Genomic DNA, 13,617 nt, shown 5'->3' on the forward strand with positions numbered 1-13,617 from the left:
AATTAGGGACGGTTAGCACAGATACCCTTCGAGTAGCTTTGTGCGAAATTAAAAAATAACAAATAACTTCATTACATCGACAGAGCTGGACTAAACACATCTGTCCAATCTGTAGATTTACCGCTGCCCCATATGGGGGACGTATAAAGGTTAAAATTAAAGTTGAATATTGTAATTTTTTACAGGACAGTATATTTTTGCTGAGTGTATACGTAAGAGAATAATATTATAATTAAATCTATTGCAAGATTTTTATCATAAGCGTGTTTTTTTTTCATAGAACGTGCCTTTGGATTGGTATCCAATCTCTCGCGACTGTTTCGTCTACAGTATAACTGTCATAGCTTTAGTTGGTGTGATAAATGACAATATCGTATATTGGTAAGTGGTGATGAGAATAAATAATTCGTTAATCTAATCCGTCAAGAATTTCATCTTTATTTCACTTTTAACTTCATTTCCGAGCTTTACTTTATATAAGATTTTTAATAAGGTTCTGTATATATTTTTCCCTTAAGCACATTTTCATATTTATATGGCATTTTTCCTTCAACCTATAGGGCCTAGCATGGTCAGGTGGTTTAGGCACTCGGCTCGTAATCCGAGGGTCGCTGGTTCACATCCCTGTCACACCAAACATGCTCGCTCTTTAAACTGTGAGGGCGTTATAATGTGACGGTGAATCCCACTATTCGTTGATAAAAGAGTACCCCAAGAGTTGGCGGTGGGAGGTGATGAGAAGCTGCCTTTCTTCTAGTCTTACACTGCAAAATTAGGGACAGCTAGTGTAGATAGCCCTCGTGTAGCTTTGCGCGAAATTCAAAACAAACGATCCTTCAGCTTAAACCCGATATTTGGTTTAATAGCTAAGTTCTTAAGTGTTATGGTACCTCCACCCTCCTCCCCAAAAAATTCAAGATATGTGTGAACAGTTTTCTTCAGAAATTGTTATAGAGCAGCAGTAAAAAAACATTTCTGTTTCTTTAAAGTAACAGCTTTTATTAATAGCTTTCCATAGTATAAAATAATAATAATTTGCGCTACTCATTTATTTATGAACCGATAATCTTGAAATTTTAAGGGCACATCTCTTTTTTTTCTTTAACTTTTTAAATTTTACACTTCATTCAGATTTCAGGAGATCCAAGATCAAACATAACTAAACTATATATTTTAGCCTGGAGTTACTTTATATTTCCATTAATCCAGATGAGACTTAGAAAAAGTACATTCAGAGAACCTTTGCAATTATGCGTTTGATCTGTTGTTTCTTTCTATTTCGATTCCCCTCGGTGAGCAGGTAGCCAGATGGGACTTTGCGATAAGAAAAAAAACACACACACACACATAGACTTCCTATTTCGACTAATCCTGATTGTATCAATCTTCCAAGATTTGGAACCCCTGTCTTTCTTGAGATCTTACAGAAGTCGTAGTTCAAAATATTTCGTAGAATTAGATTTTGACCCATTAAATATTAACTACAATACCAATGATATAATTCATAGTTCAATAGTTTACTTTAAGATATTTTGATTTTATAACGGTTGTTCAGCAATGAGTTACCGACTTTCAATAAAATACTCTAACTTATTAATTTATAAATTTTCGTTTTAGGTGGGAAGGACTGATCCTGATAATAATGTTTTTTGGGTACATTGGCATCATGTATTTCAACACTGCAATCGAGGGATTTTGCACATTGCAGGTAATTTTGTTTTTAAATAATATTAACTGTTAATAAAATAGAAGAAAAATTCTTTGACTTGCGTTTGAAGCAGTTATTAACGTTGGAACGTACCCCTAATAGATTTTGAGTTTTTTTAGTATTTTTTTTACCAAAAACAGGTTGAACTATTCTTAGTGATACCAAGATAGCAAAATTTATGATTTTCATTGGGGAACTGTAAGCAAGGTACACTAATACATAAAAAGACTAGGATAAGTTCAGCATTATTAAACTGCCAACGTTATCTACACTACTATCACAATGATTAGTAACAAGCAAGGTAAACAGTCAATGAGCCCAGATACTTTGTGGTATAACGATTACACGCATATTATTATACTGTTGTTTAAAATATATACCAAGTCATCATGTATATATATATATATATAGAGAGAGAGAGAGAGCACATTGAAATAGACTAAGTTTGCTTTACGCTATTAAAAACCACGAAAACAAAATCCTAAACAATGATGTACTTTTTTCCTTTATATAAATATTTATGTTTAGTACATAATCTTGTACATTATATTAATTAAAAGTATTTTGTAGCCTTACCATATCATTACAGTCCATTTCACCATGTTTAGTTATTATTTGATGTGATAACCATTTTGAACATAACTCAGCAGTACAGGTTATTTTGAAAAAAATTAAGTTCTATGAATGGTACCCAAAGCATATACTCCCGTACTTTACCAATCCATTTTACATCTAGTATACTAAGACGATAGTTTTTCAGCGCCCGTTTCAAAAATGTAACCGCACAGAAGCTGAAACACTATGGAAGGGAGTTTGGATTTAATCAATTTAAAAATTTTTGAATTTTCTCTCAAGAAAGTTATCACAAGTCTAAAATGTTGATCATATAATGTGTCTTGTTAGTTATGCCATATGCAATGATGTAATGTTCAGAAGTTATTTCTTGTCAAAATTTGTAGCGGAACGAATTTCCTTTTATGAAACTATCATAATCTGTGATGTTCATAGATTTTTCAAAAAAGGCTTAAGTGTAAACCTCGGGGAAAAAATAAATAAACATTTACTTGAAGTTGTTTGTTATCTTCAATGAAAAGGGGTTGTTAGATAACATTCTCAAAAGTGGTCGATTTCCAGTGATATCACACTATCCATATAACGCAAAAAATGCCAAAATATAGTTTTGAGATATGTTATTTCAACTGTTTATCCGCCTTGGTTGTCATAGCTTTTGCTGATTTGCATCTTTGTAAACGTTTACAAATAACATAAATCCCTATGAAAAACTACAATAAAATATTTTTAATTTTTTCTCGGAGCATCTTTAGAAATTAGTCGTGGTTTCTTATATATCGTCAAAGGCAATCACATCTTCGGTAGAGAACATGAAGATAAATAATAAATTCTAAACCAATAAGTTTTATTCAAATTATAATAATATTTGTCATAATATACAACGTCAATCATTTTCACAAACACTTTTGTTAAAGTAACCTATTTTAGAATTTTCAGAAGGGAATTTAATTTAAAGAATTCATCACAATTCAACTGATAACATTAAACATATTTATCATATTTAATGGTTTAATTCACTTTTTGATAGGAGATATTTATTACAAAAACATCATAAAACAATAACGAAAAATAATATTCAAAAGATCCTGAATATAATAATCCATTGATCATATGACTTGCCAACCAGCGACACAGTGGTATGTTTGCGGACCCATACTGTAATGTTACAATTAAATGCCAAATCCCTGTGGTGAGCCCAACACAGAATATTAATGTACATCTTTGTGCCGTAAAAGTTTGCAAGTAGAAACTTTTCGTCTTAACAAATGATGTTATTAACTGTTATATAAAGTAGTTTGAATTTTCGACTTTGTAACTTAAATAACTAAAAAAAGTAAACTGTATGATAGGAATAATATAGATTCTTTTCTGTTTTCTTAGAATTTAGCCAGAAATTAAGTGATTTATTTAAATATTTCAAATTGAATGACTGCCTCAGACATAAATAACACTATGTAACAAAATTTTTACTTTTTCTTGTTCATGGGCAGAAAGTGTTATTTCCAATTGTTCGTGCTTAAAATAAATGTAAAAAAAAACAAATAATTTTTCTCTTTAAACTTTGCTTTTGTGACCTGGATAACGAAATTTTCAAATTTACCCATTTTCCAGAATATTCCAGGTAGTTTCAGTGCTGAGTAGCGGATAGAGAATTTTCTCAAACTTACAAGCATGTTCAAGAACTTTCTAGAATGTTGTAGAACTTACAAGAATTTACAAGAACCATTTAGAATTTTCTAGAACTTTCCATAGTAATATATATATATACAGGGGCTCACCATTCACCACTTCAGTTTAATTTTAGCTGCCTAAGTGAATACAAAGATGGTATCAAAAAGCTGCAAGCATTCTCCAGACGCATTCTGCTATGTATGTGACCAATTTATCACGACAAGAGCGAAAACGTACTCTGTGATAGCATTTGATAAAATGTTTGAAGCCTACAAGATATATTTCCACATGTCTGTCCGGAATCATGACAAACCCTGGGCACCTCATTTTACCTGCGAGCACTGCAAAGAAACTCTTAGAAGGTAAGACGAACAATTTCTGCTTGCTTGAATAGTAATATTTTATATTATACAAATTTTAGACCTTTTAAAATTTAAGTATTTTTTTTTTAATTTCCAATAGTATAGAAAAAATATCACATATAAATTATTTTGCATGAACCTCTTACACATTAGTTGTGGATGAAATAAATTTATTCTTCATATTAACAATTTTATTTTGCTCTTTTGCAAGATGTTACAGAGGGGGAAAACAGAGCCATGAAGTTCGCTATTCCAAGAATTTGGCGTGAGCACACTGACCACTCAAGCAATTGCTACTTCTGCATGTTGGACCCTTCGAAACGTCGGGCTGGCAAGAATGTATCTGCTATCATGTATCCGGGCCTTCCATCATCCATCTCCTTGAGCTCCCTGTACCAGAGAGAAAGCAGCCATCCTCAGAAGAGAGCAGCAAATCAGAAGAGGAGGTAGACGTTGAAGATCCAGATTACAAGTTAAGAGCGGCACGTCAATGATTTGATCAGAGATCTTGGTCTAACAAAGTGGAATGCCGAGCTTTATACATCTTTTGTTTGTTTTGTTTTGGAATTTCGCACAAAGCTACTCGAGGGTTATCTGTGCTAGCCGTCCCTAATTTAGCAGTGTAAGGCTAGAGGGAAGGCAGCTAGTCATCACCACCCACCGCCAACTCTTGGGCTACTCTTTTACCAACGAATAGTGGGATTGACCATGACATTATAACGCCTCCACGACTGAAAGGGCGAGCATGTTTGGCGCGACGGGGATGCGAACCCGCGACCCTCAGAATACAAGTCACACGCCTTAACATGCTTGGCCATGCCGGGCCTACAAAAACATGCACAAAAAATGCACTGTTCAGGACTCAGAGCATACATGGTACACAGTGTGCAAATTTTTGCATACAGTTTTTTGTGTAATGTATGCACAGTTTTGCAGTAAAAATCTCTGGCTATAAAATTAATTGAGAATTGAACTTCTTAAAAAATTATTCTGCGACGCGGGCTCGAACCCGCGCCCCTCGGATTACGAGTCGCACGCCTTACGCGCTTGGCCATGCCAGGCCGTCTTTATACATCTAGACTCAAGGAATGGGATTTGTTAGATGAAAGTGTGCAAATCGCAAGTCACTTCTAAACATTTTTGTATAACTTTAGTATAAATATATGTAAATCTTGATTCATACGTTGTTTTATTCAAACCTTATGTAAATGAAAATGTGCAAATTTACTCGTTTTTTACACAAAAAATAGGTTAATTTTTAAATTTCATTATCCAGGTCACAAAAGCAAAGTTTGAAGGGAATAATGGCCATTTCCTGTACTTTTACAACATAAGCAACTATGAAATAACACATACTATCCAGGAACAAAATTTCTGTTATATAGCGTAATTCGTTCCAGAAATGTCAATATAAACTTCCCTAACTGACTTTCAGTTATCCTAAACTCTTCATATCCTTCTGCATATAGAACAAAAAATAACGTTTCTTGAAATTGTGATAGGTATCTATAAAATAGGTGCCATGATGTTCATAAGAATCATATGGCTGCTTCTAATTCTGATATTTCGGAAGATAATTTAATTACATTTATACTAATACCTATGATTGTTTTGGTTTGATGTGCGTGGCGTGTATTTTTGGATGTATATTGCGCAAGTTTTGCCTGTTCTCTAAATTTGTAAGAAACTTCTTAAGAGCAAGAATCAATAATACATTTTGCGGAAACACTAACGTGCTAGATTGAACGTTCTAGAAACTCACTTTAAACTATTTTAACCAACTTTGAAAGAGACAGTATTATTATTACTGGTCAACTACAGCCTATAATTGTGATTAATGTCTGTTGATCGAAAAAATACAAAATTTGACCAGGGACGTGTGTAGATTTCGAACATTACAAACCGGTGAATTACTTTGGACGTTATTATTTCCACGAGGACATTAAATATCTTCCTCGATAAAAAGTGAGCTAGGCCCTGCATGGCCAAGCGTGTTAAAGCGTGCGACTCGTAATCTGAGGGTCGCGGGTTCGCATCCCCGTCACGCCAAACATGCTCGCCCTTTCAGCCGTGAGGGCGTTATAATTTGACGATCAATCCAACTATTCGTTGGTAAATGAGTAGCCCAATAGTTGGCGGTCGGTGGTGATGACTTATTGCCTTCCCTTTGGTCTTACACTGCTAAATTAGGGACGGCTAGCACAGATAGCCCTCGAGTAACTTTGTGCGAAATTCCAAAACAAACAAAAAGTGAGCTTGTAACCGGCGAGAGGCCAACCAAGCTAGCAAGCTTAAGCGAAATGCGACAATATCAAATCAGAATTAATTTGCTCATCTAGGACCGGGAACATCGAAAAATATTTAGTTCTAGACCGGATATAAGACTCAGTATTTTCTGTAAAATTGCTTTATATAAATCATTATTTGTAATAACTAGTTGTTATAAAGTTACTATAAAGTGTATTGTTTTTGTGTAATAAAATATATTTGAAAACTGTGTGTGTCAATCCTTTTGGGAAGTATTATAAACTTGATACATTTTAACATTTAATTTAGATTACAATTTCCGGTTATTTGAAATAGTAATATGTAATGTACGTAACATAATATATCGAATACTTGTCCGAAAAAATTATAATACGTACCAGAACTTATTTCTGACATTAGTTTAATATTATGTGTACTCTGTTATCACTAAGTGAATGAGAACTGAAGATAAATAATGGGATATATGGCCTGGCATGGCCTAGCGCGTAAGGCGTGCAACTCGTAATCCGAGGGTCGCGGGTTCGTGCCCGCGTCGCGCCAAACATGCTCGCCCTCCCAGCCGTGGGGGCATTATAATGTTACGGTCAATCCCACTATTATTTGGTACAAGAGTAGCCCAAAGTTGGCGGTGGGTGGTGATGACTAGCTGCCTTCCCTCTAGTCTTACACTGCTAAATTAGGGACGGCTCGATGCAGTGGGCTAACAACCTACTCACTTAAATACTTGTTGAAGAATCCGCAAGCGATTGCGGTCCTATGTTCCTCGATGGAATCTAATGGTGATAACTAACTAACTAATGGAATATGCGTCTATAGGAAATTATTCAAAAGTTTTAAACTTATATTACTAAAACATAATCCTTCTTTTTGTTATTTTTCCATTTAACTACTTCACAGGGTGTGAATGGATCGTTACCAAATCCTGTATGAATATTTGATTGGTCCATGCGGAGATACATGTAAACTTGTTGCTTTACATTTAATGTTTTGCAGCTTCTCTGGGCGTTTTTTACTATTACATATAAGGGAAACAACTTTTCATGTCCTAAGATAACCTGTCGTTAATCATGAATTTATGTAGGTTTTATCTGAAAGAGTGGTATTCCAGCTAGTACGAAGTCTAGTCACAACTTAACAATGTAAGATACAGAATGGAATACTTTGATAAGAGGACAGAATCACAAAATATTGTCTGCATTACACATTTGCTAGTCTAAAGTATTTTGTAAAATATTTGTAATTTACATAGTGTAAGAAAAACAGTAAACATGCTGATAAACTATATTTTTTGTTTATCATTATATCTCACATTCACGATTATAACCTTGTTATTCTTAATTAACTAACGTCTCTTAATTAACGTCAAAGAAAGTTTGTAAAAATACCGAAAAAATTACTATATAAAGCTCCTCTTATTGGGCACATTCTATAAGAAAAACCGCATAAATTATAATATAAACTTCTGTCACTTAGCATCTTCTTTTACTTATTGATACAGCCAAAACCAAGATAAGGATTCCTATTATCGGATGTTTTCTGTAGCTTTTTTCCGTAAAAGGGTTGACGTTACGTAACGAACAATAATACAAATTATATGAATTTTTTTAAGGTAAAACATTTTAACACTTTATCGAAAGCATGTGGCGTGAAACATATATTAAGAAAGAATGAATAAACAAAACTAGCTTAATATTTTAATATGTTTAAAGGAAACGTGTTTTCACTTCACTTTCAAGTATTTCTAAAAGATATTTTCGTTACTGAATTTTCTCCAATACATTTAACAAGTTATAATTTTTAAGTAAACCTGTTTTCAGTTTTACAAGTTCTTGTCAGTGAATAAATGACACATTTGTTAGTAATAACTTGCTGTTTTTAAATATTTGTTACTCACATTCAGATGAAGGCAAAAATATATCATTCATTATATTTAAGTTTGTTGTTAAGCACAAAGTTACACAATAGGCTGTTCGTGCTATGCCCAACGCGGGTGTTTGCATTATTTGTGTTTGGGACACTGAGCTATTGAAGACAATATCATCAAGTGAAGTTAGAACTCTTTTTTAATAATGAGTACTTTTTTTTCGCCTCAAAATCCTAAATTGTCGTTATTAACCAAATTTTTAAAAAATCCTACACTCTTTTGTCAAATCCTTTTAACAATATGTTGTTGTATTTTTTTTAACTTAAGGTTGAAAAATTTTGTAAGTATTGGAAGAAAAGTAGGCTTACACAGGCTGATGAAGAAGCAGTTAGTGAGAAAAGTCCATTACTGGGAGAATCTGACAAAACAATAAAGGTGAAAGAAGATGAAGTAAAGAAGAGAGCTGTGTCGTGGGTAGATCAAGATCAAAACCATATTTCAATCGAAGAAAGTATCGTCGAAAGAAGATCTAGACGAGAAAGCCATATTATCACAGAAAGTGGTACGTTAATAAAGCAGATGATTTCATAGTACCTTTACACAGGCGGTACGTTAATAAAGCAGATGCTCTTATAACATCTTTAGGGAGACTTGAGACTCTCACAAAAATATTGTACGATATTTGTTTAGTTTTGTAGTCATTTGTCCAAAGTAGTTTTATATGATGAAGTATTTATTTAAATTAACAGCAAAAACATTTAAAGCTTCATTTGGAGGTTATTGTGATATATAGGTCTTATTTGTTAGAGACACAGAATAAGTTTCTCTTGTTTATACATTTAAAGAACGTTTGGAAGAAACAATAATGACTCAACCATTATTGTATTTGTCGTATCTTAACCGGCTTGATGATCCTTGGTATTGAGCGAAAGGCGTCATCGGCACTGTATAAGGTAGTATAGCGTGGCTGCCATACTACTATCCATTCTTGTCTACTTTCACTCTTAAGTTCTTGGATTATATTTTTTCTGTATTGTCCTTAGTGAATGAGATGAGTGCGGAAAACGAAGAAGAAACGTCTGTCTGGCACATGCCTGTGGCAGGTCCTCTACGCCAGATCTGGTGGGTTCTTATGTGGCCAGCTTCGTTCCTATTCTACATCACCGTTTTGGACTGTCGGAAAAAAAATCTCAGAAAATACTATATTGTAACATTCTTAATGTCTGTTGTGTGGATTGGAATAATATCATATTTAACTGTTTGGATGGTAACAATTATAGGTGAGTGTTTCCTCACAGTTTTATATTTAGCGTCTAAACAGTTTGGTCAGAAATCTATATTTTTTTACACTATCACTCTGTAAATGTTTTTATATCGTTCAGATTTCTCAAATAAATCTTAGCTTGTCCATTCCCACTTTTGTACTTCAACACTGACTTCACATCAGTAGGTGTTATATCAAAATCCAATAAAAATGTTTGTTAGTATAATATTTATGTCATGTTCCTCATATTAAACAACTATGGGTGGTTTCGAATATCGTTTGCTTTTGTTGTTAAGCGCAAAGATTCACAATGAGCTATTTCAAACCCATGTTTTAGCGTTATAAGCACTCAATCTTACCATTCGAGGGGTATAGAAATACAATCTTTACTAACAGTATTGTGATAGAAATTTGTTTTACCATCAAAAACCGGGTTTCGATACCTATGGTGAAAGACGGACAGATATCTATCTCATTGTGTAGCTTGATGTTTAATTGTAAAAACCAAAACAAACAAACAAGCTTTCCCAGTTTCTTTGACACTCACATGGATTGTTATAAGAAATATTAATAGTTTGGCATTACATTAACCTGTAAACTTACTATATTTTGTTAATTTTATCGTGCTACATGAAAAATAAGAATATTAGCAGAATTAAAAAGTACAGAAATAAAGGAATTAGAATTGTAAAGTTGCTAGTTATATAGTTAAATAATATGACACTAATAATTTATATAGTTATAAAGTTAAATAACATGATTGTAATAATTTATATAGTTATATAATATGACTGTAATAATTTATGTAGTTATATAGTTAATTAACATGACTGTAATAATTTGTATATGTGTATATAATATTTAACTATTATATAGTTAAATAATATGACTTTGATAATTTATATAGTTTTATAGTTAAATAACATAACTGTGATAATTTATATAATTATATAGTTAAATAATATGACTGTAATTATGTATGTAGTTAAATAATATGACTGTGATAATTTATATAGTTAAATAATATGACTGTGATAATTTATATAGTTATATAGTTAAAAATAATATGACTGTGATAATTTATATAATTATATAGTTAAATAATATGACTGTAATAATGTATATAGTTAAATAATATTACTGTGATAATTTATATAGTTATATAGTTAAATAATATGACTGTGATAATTTATATAGTTATACAGTTAAATAATATGACTCTAATAATGTATATAGTTAAATAATATGACTGTGATAATTTATATAGTTATATAGTGAAATAATATGACTATGATAAGTTATATAGTTAAATAACATGACTGTGATAATTTATATAATTATATAGTTAAATAATATGACTGTAATAATGTATATAGTTAAATAATATGACTGTGATAATTTATATAGTTAAATAATATGACTGTGATAATTTATATAGTTATATAGTTAAATAATATGACTGTGATAAGTTATATAGTTATATAGTTAAATAATATGACTGTGATAATTTATATAATTATATAGTTAAATAATATGACTGTAATAATGTATTCTATGACGTATGTGTTTATAGAAGTAACACATGTTTTAGCAACGTAACATTTTTCGCATGATTCAGACATAACGTAATTATTCATAACATGTAATATATTCAATGACTTGAATTATTACATCCACAAGTGGAACCATATGCAGCTTACCTATTTAATGCTCAGACATTAAAAACTTACAAACCATGAGAGATTTGTCAGTCGTCTGTGACTTTACATCTCAGATATGTAATTTCAGAAGATTCAGAGAGTGTCTACATATATATTAAATAGAACATTTAAAATATAAAATATACATGTTCAAAAATGTTAACTGTATGTATCACAAATAGCGCTAGCTTCATTTCTTATTTACCACTTTATAAATATTTTGCAAGTTTATTCAAAAGAAGTAAGAATGTTTTTATTAACACTTGTTTCCGGGTCGCGGATTCGAATTCCCGTCACACCAAATATGCTCGCCCTTTCAGCCGTAAGAACGTTATAATGTAACGGTCAATCCTCCCTCTATTCGTTGGTAAAAAAGTTTCCCAAGAGTTGGCGGTGGGTGGTGATGACTAGCTGCCTACCCTCTAGTCTCACACTGCTAAATTAGGGACGGCTAGTGCAGATAGCCCTCAAGTAGCTTTACGCGAAATTAATAAGCAAACAGGTTTGTCTTCTTACTTTTCTTTTGTAAGTTTTATATATCAAGAATTCTAAACACCACAGTAACCTTTATACAAAGGTGTTTTCATTTCAACTCATTTAGTTGTTTATTACATGGTTTAATTCACGAATATTGTAGAAAGAGACTGGAAATCCATAAACTTGAGTTTCCCTTTATGTATATAATACTATCGGTGCCTAATGTTTAGCGAGCTGACTTATCAATCCGATCCATTTGTGGTTCATTCCCATAAAATCAAAAAAGAAATATACATGGCGCCCTACGCTGTGAAGCTTTCAATGTGTTATAATAGTGTTGGTCAAATCTTATACGATTAGAGTAGCCTTAGAGTTTGCAGTGCTGTTGACCATTTGCATTCTTTGTTACCTATCGCTTCAAACTTCGGGCTCACAAATACCGATAGTTCTTTTCTAGTGTTGGAAAATAACCGAAACAATCAAACCTAATACACTCTAAAATAACATTTCTAGAAACTATATGAAAAAAAAAAATCCAATTTTCAGTACATATTCAGTTTTGAGCATTTTTATCTTTCTTAGGCTATACTTTAGGAATTCCAGACACTGTATCAGGAATTACAATATTAGCAGCTGGAACTAGCGTCCCTGAGGTTATCTCAAGTATAATTGTCGTACGAAATGGTAAGTTATTAAATTAGTTTGTTTCTTAAGAAACGCTAGATTACTTCATTATATTCCTTAACTTTAAGTATAAGTAAGCTTTGATTCCAGTGATAAAATCATGGTATGATGAGTAGCAATATATATATATATATATATATATATACGTTAAATTAAAAAATAAAAGTAAATTACTTCCTTTGTGGTCCACTCTCCTTCCAAAAATATAATATACATTTTTCTTCTAATTACATAGTGTATCTTTACATTTATTTGAAAAACCAAATGTTATGAAACTAACACAAAAAGAACAGCTTAAACAACGTGCGGCATATTATGAGGAAATTTGGTAGAAAAAATAATGTAGCAAAAAGTTAGTGCTAATAAGACTCAATGCAAACTAAACGTACACGTGTTGGTTAATTCACTGCAAGATTTTTTCTGACATGTTCTTTCAAAAATATATATCAAAATAACCTTCAACTTTTCATTTTTTAAATGTTCCTCGGCTAATAAAGCAGTTGTTAAATAAATTTATATACTCTTCAAAAAAAGAAACGCAAAAGGCAAAATTTGAGATATATTGTTAACAAGTTTATTCCAAGTAGTTCTGTATGACATGTGTGAAACTTTGCACATTCACTGCTGAACATCCAAAGTCTGCAAAGGCGAAGTCCACGCTCACCAGTTGAAGTTTAACGTCACTCAACGTCAATAACGAATATGCCCCCCGTGAGCATCAATAACTGCTTGGCATCTCCTGCCCATGGAAGCGATGAGATGACGAATCACATCCTGTGGAATGGCTGTCCACTCAGCCTGCAAAGCTGCTGCAAGCTGAGGTAGAATCTGCGGTTGAGGTTGTCGCCGTCGCAGACGTCGGTCCAACTCGTCCCAAAGATGTTCGATGGGGTTTAAATCTGGTGATTTGGAGGGCCAGGGAAAAACGTTGATGTTGTGGTGTCTCAAGAAGACAGTGGTGAGTCGGGCTGTGTGAGGACGGGGGTTGTCATGTTGAAAAACGTCGTTGACGTTCACCATGATGGGTTGCACATGGGGCCTAAGAA

The 13,617-nt window shown here is 32.6% G+C and overlaps 1 protein-coding gene and 1 long non-coding RNA gene across 2 annotated transcripts in view; both read left to right on the forward strand.

Annotated features, from left to right (window-relative positions):
* The window catches only part of LOC143233812 (sodium/potassium/calcium exchanger 5-like), an 87,329-nt gene that overhangs the window by 57,501 nt on the left and 16,211 nt on the right, over positions 1 to 13,617 (forward strand). Inside the window, exons 5-9 of the mRNA XM_076470524.1 lie at positions 281 to 381; positions 1,618 to 1,708; positions 8,774 to 9,008; positions 9,490 to 9,726; positions 12,470 to 12,571. Coding sequence (XP_076326639.1) covers positions 281 to 381; positions 1,618 to 1,708; positions 8,774 to 9,008; positions 9,490 to 9,726; positions 12,470 to 12,571 — 766 coding nt within the window. The remainder of the gene's footprint in view (positions 1 to 280; positions 382 to 1,617; positions 1,709 to 8,773; positions 9,009 to 9,489; positions 9,727 to 12,469; positions 12,572 to 13,617) is intronic.
* Positions 1,758 to 4,927, forward strand: LOC143233813 (uncharacterized). Its single transcript, XR_013018327.1, has 2 exons — positions 1,758 to 4,314; positions 4,526 to 4,927. It is a non-coding gene; the product is annotated as an uncharacterized LOC143233813 (long non-coding RNA).

This window comes from Tachypleus tridentatus, chromosome 12 (assembly GCF_004210375.1).
Source record: "Tachypleus tridentatus isolate NWPU-2018 chromosome 12, ASM421037v1, whole genome shotgun sequence".
NCBI lineage: Eukaryota > Metazoa > Arthropoda > Merostomata > Xiphosura > Limulidae > Tachypleus > Tachypleus tridentatus.